General features: G+C 42.8%; 1 protein-coding gene across 1 annotated transcript in view; it reads left to right on the top strand.

Annotated features, from left to right (window-relative positions):
* LOC137992778 (tetratricopeptide repeat protein 28-like) overlaps positions 1–7500 on the top strand; it is a 21950-nt gene that overhangs the window by 9456 nt on the left and 4994 nt on the right. Inside the window, exon 3 of the mRNA XM_068838292.1 lies at positions 3274–7150. Coding sequence (XP_068694393.1) covers positions 3318–6293 — 2976 coding nt within the window. The 5' untranslated portion in view covers positions 3274–3317 and the 3' untranslated portion in view covers positions 6294–7150. The remainder of the gene's footprint in view (positions 1–3273; positions 7151–7500) is intronic.

Here is a 7500-nt window from a genome sequence, read left to right as displayed (position 1 = left end):
CATTAGTCTTTTTTGTTCCGGAAAATTTAGGCCAAAAATAGGAATTTATCTCCCTGTCATACGATGTGATATTGCCATGGTAACGGCCATATTGCAAAAATTGACACCCAAAAAATAAGCCTTATAATATTGGTATCTGCATTGGTAAGTCTCTACAGAGAAAATTTTAATGAAATTAATTAGGTTTCCTTTTGTAACCGGTGCCCTGTAGTGAGGGTATTCGCAAATGCTCTAGGGAGCCATCTTAACGTCGGTGTTTAAACCGTGTGCGTGCAGAGACCAGTGCTTAAATATGTGCTTAGCCTCAGAAATACGTCTGTCTAAAGCACTGCTGAAGCCGGAGCGGATAACAGAGACTAACATGTTCTCAGGAGTGTTACCTGAAAATGAAAAATGACGGCCCACGGGGAGATCTATATTGCCCAGCCGTGTGGAGCACAGATGCTCTCGGAATCTGTCACCTAATCTTCTGCCGGTTTCACCAATATAAATCTTGTGACAGCAGTAAACAACGTTCTCGCTATACCCAGGTATGTCTATCTGATGCGCCTATCGGGAGTGTCAATAACGGGTGATGCATTGGTGTGCCAACAGGTGTTGAATCGCGCGCGGTTACATGGCTAGATACCACGTTCACCATTAGCAAGTGTCGTTTCATTCACGGTACTTCTAACCAGGGAGTCACGCAAGTTGGTGTCACAACGACATGCGCATAAAGCGTGATGATGTTCCTTATTTTATTTGAACGTTATGGCGTGCTCTTTCAGTTACTTTTGAAAGCACTGAAGAAGACGGAGTACCCTCGAAACGTAATGTTAGACGTATTCCTCGCTTGATCTTCATACTGTTGATAACGTCGATCAAGGTATTAGAAGTGTTAGTCACCCGGGTAGCTTCAGTGATTTGGTTTCTTAAGCAAAACCTTTCGCAGAATTCTGTAAGCCTTTGGTCCGCGGTTCGGTTCTATCGAGCTGTCTTCGGTCATGTCCATGTTAAAACTCTCGATTAGAATTAGCTCGTTTCTCACTTTGTACATAGTTTCAATAGAAGAGGAAAAGGACTCAATAAAATCCGTTGCTTTGCATTTCCGTGGAGATCGATACGCCGCACATAATAAGAAGTGAGAGTTATTATTCGCACCAATATCCAGACAAACGACCTCTGTATTATTAGGCTCGAGTGTCGTTCTCCGATAGGCAGGTAAACAAAAAACCCACCAGCGCCTTGCTTTCGATCTCTACGAATCATCCTGTATTCGTTATGTTTTAAGAAGGAATCGGAGACGTAGTTGTCAATCTTAGTTTCTGCCAGAACCAAAATGTCAAATAAATAGGCACTCAAAATAGCTTTTACCTCGTCCAGTTTGTTGAAGATACTGTTAATATTTAAGTGTTCTATTTTCAGGTTTGACTTATAATAGTCCTGAATTTGGATTTTATACCAGTCTAACTTGAAGACAAGGGGCTGCAAGAATTAACTTTATGCACCTATCAATGTTAAGACCCAAGGGGCGGGGGGGATTTTGACTGTGAGGTCTGTCCCCAGGGTGAGGATTTTGATCGTACGACATATCTCCAGGGTGGGGAATTTGACATGGCCACCATTTTGGATAGTGGAGAGCGCTTGGAAATCAACTTTGTTCTCAAGGCTTTTCCCTCCCCAGGTAGTGAGGGAAAGGCCCTGGGAATGAGGCTGGCTGAAAATAGCTCCGCAATGTTGGAAAATACCCAGAAGGCGTTCAAATGAACTTCCCACATTTGTGAGAGGTGGCTGAACAAAAGGTGAGTGGTACATACATTGCACTCTTAATGTGTGCAGCAAGATCTAAAGGGTATTATTTTGGCCACCTTTAATCGCCCCAGCGTGGGGGCTTTTGATACTTTGGGCTTACATTGATAGATGCACTATCATTTGAGTTTGGTCTAGTTGCGCACATATTCTCATCCGAACAATCCGAAGCATTCAGAGCGAGCAGTTCATCGTTATTGACCGAATAAAATGGCATCAACTGCAGGTTGGCAAGTCCAGCACAAAGTATCAAGCGCTTGTAGTTGTTGTATTCCTTCGATTTCACGTTTCCACATTTCATATGCCATCGAAGTTCGCACTTATCGCAAGTGGTGACTCTTTGGTTTCTTGCGATCGTTCTCGAACAACTCGAGCATTTTTCAGGTCCTGGATTAATGTTGATGTCTCCACTCAGAATACGTTTTGTCAATTGAAATGAAGAAACGGCCAAGCCGTTTTTCTGCCAGATACCGCCACAGGAAACACAACTCTTAACAATGTCACTCTCTATTGCTTGCTGTACATCCCTCATCTCTTTTGCTGCAAAAAATGGGGTCTTCTTTTCAACAGCTTGAACATGTTTAGCAATAGTTCTTGCATTTTTCTGGTATGTCCTAATTATGAGAGGTGACGAAAATTTCAATAATGTGCAGGCTTGTATTTTTGCTCCACTGAGCCGTTTTCCTGAGATCCCCATGGAATAAAATAAACTTCTCTTTACCTCATAGATTGATGTTTGCTTTTTGTGCTTCCAGCCTCAATTCTTGCAAAATACTCCAAGACCTGAAGCAAATTCCTTTCTCCGTTTAATGAAAGCAATACGCTTAAGTCCTCAAACACATCTCCTGCTAGAACATGATACAAGTGATTAAAGATTTTCAGAACAGAAAAGACAAATATATTGCAAATTAAGAAAATGCCAAGTATAAGGTGCGTTGGGGTAGTCAATGGTAGAATTAAAACGATCCTTCAATGTTAACTGCATTGCCGATAGTGCATGGGGCGACTTACTATACCGCTGGGATGTCTACAATGTGGCCAAATTGTTAGTTTTGAGGGCCGTATAATGACGGTTTTAACCTCATTAATTCAAAACCGATGCATGTCTTGAACAAGTTGCATTCGACATAGTTTTGCAAAACTGTAACTCGCTTCCTTTCCCATCATGACCTTCCGCAAATGTACGCCTCTTTTTAGCCTTACCAATTTGAGAGAACGTGATTATATGCAACAAATAATTAACATTGACATTGACAGACACGGTAATTTCAAAGCAAATGCGACTGTGCGGTCGGAATCGGCCATATAATTCAAGTTGCACAACAGAAAAAGTAGATCCTACTCACGCCTTCTTTATTGCATGATCACAAAGATGCCATGAACGGGTCAATATAACCGGAATATAACCTGAATATTTTCAAACGTGACCAGACGTTGAAAGACATGTTGGTTGAGAGAAGTAAATCAGACTCTGTTTTATGCTAGGTTACCCGAGTGAAACCAAGTTCAAAGACAAAGCGGACATCAACATGTCAAAAAAAAGGTTCGAGTATCACCTCCAGTATCGTCTTCTGATTGCTCTTCCATTTTACGACAGCATCTTTAGCAATATTGGAAATTTTTTAGCACCAGAACTCAATCAGCCCGCAAAAAGTACTTATAGAGAGTCAAACAGCAATTCTGTACAACTGCTCCTCGATATCAATAAAGAACTGGCATTCCTTGACTTTCATGATCGAAATGAAGCCTTAAGCTATTACAGTCGCAGAGATTTGAAAGAAGCTAAGGATTACCTCAAAGAGCAACTTAGCACTGCCAATGAACGTCAAGACGAAACTGAGCAATTACGTGCCAATGGAAATCTTGGAATTATTTGTTGCTGTCAAGGAAATTTCGGAGAGGCAGTGAAGTACCACGAGAACGAACTTAGGATAGGACGAAGATTGAAAAAAATAGACGAAGAAAGACGTGCTAACGGAAACCTTGGACATACTTATCACGGCCTGGGTCAATATGAAAAAGCAATTGTTTTTCACCAGGATGAGTCTCACATTGCAGAAAAAATGAAAAACAAGTCAGCGCTAGTAATTGCCTATAGAAATCTTGGAGTTGTTTATCAGAGATTCAAATATTTCTATAAGGCCAGAGATTGCCATAAAAAGGAGCTTACGATTGCCGAAGGAATGAAAGACAAATCTGCAGAAGGGCGAGCCAATGGAAATCTTGGAATTGTCTATCAGAGTCTCCGAGATTTCGATAAGGCCAGAGATTACCATGAAAAGGAGCTTCGCATTGCGAGAGAAGTTGGAAACAGGGTTGCAGAAAGAAGTGCTAACGAAAACCTTGGACATGCTTACCATGGCCTACATAATTTCGAAAAAGCAATTAAGTGCCACCAGAGTGAGCTTACGATTGCCGAGGAAATGAAAGACAAATCTGCAGAAGGGCGAGCCAATGGAAATCTTGGAATTGTCTGTCAGAGTCTCCGAGATTTCGATAAGGCCAGAGATTACCATGAAAAGGAGCTTCGCATTGCGAGAGAAGTTGGAAACAGGGTTGCAGAAAGAAATGCTAACGAAAACCTTGGACGTGCTTACCATGGCCTACATAATTTCGAAAAAGCAATTAAGTGCCACCAGAGTGAGCTTACGATTGCCGAGGAAATGAAAGACAAATCTGCAGAAGGGCGAGCCAATGGAAATCTTGGAATTGTCTATCAGAGTCTCCGAGATTTCGATAAGGCCAGAGATTGCCATGAAGAGGAGCTTCGCATTGCCGAGAGACTGAAAGACAAATCTGCAGAAGGGCGAGCCAATGGAAATCTTGGAATTGTTTATCAGAGTCTCCGAGATTTCGACGAAGCCAAAAAGCGCCACGAGAGGGAGCTTACGAATGCCAAAGATTGTAATCCCCCGGACTTATATGGCCAAGGACGAGCCGAAAGAAATCTCGGTAATGTTTTTATTAGCCGCCATGATTGCAAAAATGCCATAGAGCACTTTGAAGAAGGGTCTAACATTGCCGAACGTGTTGGTGACAGGATAGGGAAAGCAATTTCCATGGCGTACCTCTGTATTGCTTACCATCTTCGCGGTGGTGACGGTGATAGAGAGACGGCTTACGATAAGCTCCACGAAAGCAGAAAATTTTTCGAGGAAGTAAAAGACAAAGAAGTCCTTGTTGATGTTCTTTGCAAAGTTGGAGAGATCTCTTTAGACCGAGGGGAATATCGGATATCCTTAGAGCGCTTTACAGAAGCGCGTAAAATCGCTAAAGAAGAGAACTACCCGGCTGGAGAAGCAGATGCTCTTGGATACCTCGGAAAGGCTTATTCTAGTCTCGGGGATTACAAAAGTGCAGCAAGGAAGCACCTAGAACAGCTTATAATTGCGGAGCAAGATATAGTAATACAAGGACGAGCGCACTGCAATCTGGGACACGATTTTCGCAACATTCCTGGGTCTTTTGCGAAGGGCCTTGAGCACGACCGAGAAGGCCTAAGGATTGCCAAAGAACAAAAGGACAAGTTTGGAGAAGGACTTGCTTGTAGCAATCTTGGAGCTGCATATCAGAGCATTTGTGATTTTGAAAAAGCAAAATACTACCACTATCAGCATTTAATGATTGCCCAGAAACTGGAGCACAGAAGGCAGGAAGGGAGAGCTTATAGCAACTTAGGAACTCTTTACTGTTGTCTCCGCGATTTTCAACTAGCTGAAGTGTATCACCGTGAGAGTCTGAAAATTGCCGAAGATGAAAAAGACGAAGTAAGCAAAGGACTCGCACATTACCTTTTAGGTCGAGATTTTGAATGTGCTAGTCGTTTGCCAGAGGCACTGAATCATTATCGGTCCAGTATGGAAATCTATCTTTCTTTAAGGGATGAGTTTCTCTTTCAGGATCAATGGAACATAGCATTCCGTGAGAAGCAGAAACCCGTGTACACAGCTTTGTTGAGGATTTTGGTAAAGCTTGGTCTGACTGACGAGGCTCTATTTGCCGCTGAGAACGGGAGAGCACAGGATTTAAGTTATCGTCTACACCAACGCTTTGGCTGTAGGGTCCCTAGAACAATCTTAGAGATGTCTCGCTTGGTCAGAAATTTATCGGCACAAATAGTTTTTTTTGCTCTTGGTAGTAGTAAGATCTATTTCTGGGTGCTTAAAGAAGGCGAAAGGATCCATTTCAGGCAACAGAAGTTAGATAACGCTGCTTACCTGAGCGTAGACGATCAAATGCAGCGTGCTTATGTTGCACTGATGAAAGATGATCAACAACCACAACAGCCACCTGATTTGCCATATAACAAGACGCGAGATTCAAGTTTAACGGATTTGTATGACCTCATTGAACCGGCCATGGAGGGTTCACCCACGGAAGAAGAACTGATTAGTGCTAGTGTTGCACTGATGAAAGCTGGTGTATGTGAACAGCAGAAGCAACAGCAACAACAACAACCACAACAATTGTTTTGCCAGATGAGACGCCGCGAGTTGAAATTTTAAAGAATTTGTATGACCTCCTTCTAGGACCCATTGAGGACTTGCTGTCGCCTGAACTGCCTGAACTGATTATCATTCCCGACGGGCCACTACACTTTGTTCCTTTTGCTGCTCTTTTGAACCACGAGGAACAACCTGAGTACCTGAGTAGCAGGTACAGGATACGCATTTTTCCTTCGCTCACGAGTCTGAATTGTATTACAGCTTACTCGGAGGATCAGCACAGCAAGGTCGGGGCTCTTCTCGTGGGAAATCCAAGTGGATCAAATTTGAAACATGCTGAGGACGAAGTAAAATACATTGGGGACATTATCCAAGAGCAGACTGGACAGAAAAATGTATTAACAACTTTAATCCAAAAAGAAGCCACAAGAAAGGCTGTCCTAGACAACATCAACAACGTTGCATTGATACACATTGCAGCACATGGTGAAGGACTACATGACGGGATTGAGTTGGCTCAAACTGAAGACTCCAATGACCCCAACACACTTTCGATGACTGATGTACAACATCTTGAGCTCAAGGCAAGGCTGGTTGTGCTCAGTTGTTGTGCTACAGGTCGAGGGAAAGTCACCCCTGAGGGAGTGATTGGCATTGCAAGAGCGTTTTTGTGCGCTGGTTGTCGTGCTGTTCTGGTCACATTGTGGAATGTAAATGATACTTCCGCGATGAATTTCATGAAATCTTTTTACAATCACCTTGTGGGTGAAAAAGGGAAAAAAGGGAAAAGAGTTACCGTGGCGCATCAGATGGCGATGACAGAGCTCAGGAATTCCAACTACTCTGAAAAACACTGGGCTCCATTTGTTCTCATTGGGGATGACATCACACTTGAATTTGCAGACAATGTTTGTTAGGTAGGTTTAAAAAGAATTAGCCTTAAGTCGTCTTCTATAAGGAATTTTCAACCGGTTTTTGTTAAATCGGCTGAAATTTCCCTTTAAAACGTTTTTCCAACCATTTCCGGTTTAAAGCGGTAACTCCTAATTGGTTTCTCTAGCGCATTATGGTTACCCAGCTCCCCCCCCCCCTCCCCCTCTCTCTCTCTCTCTCTCTCTCTCTCTCTCTCTCTCTCTCTCTCTCTCTCTCCCCAGCAACGGGGACGGGTGGTGAATAAAACCCCTCGTTTTACTCTACCACAATGTTTTACAAATTGTTCTTTGTCAGCCAACCAAACGTTACGATCAAAAATAAAAATCCCGTGTCC

The sequence above is a fragment of the Montipora foliosa genome, chromosome 2 (genome assembly GCF_036669935.1).
Source record: "Montipora foliosa isolate CH-2021 chromosome 2, ASM3666993v2, whole genome shotgun sequence".
Taxonomy (NCBI): Eukaryota; Metazoa; Cnidaria; class Anthozoa; order Scleractinia; family Acroporidae; genus Montipora; species Montipora foliosa.
This window is presented reverse-complemented; position numbering and strand designations above follow the sequence as displayed.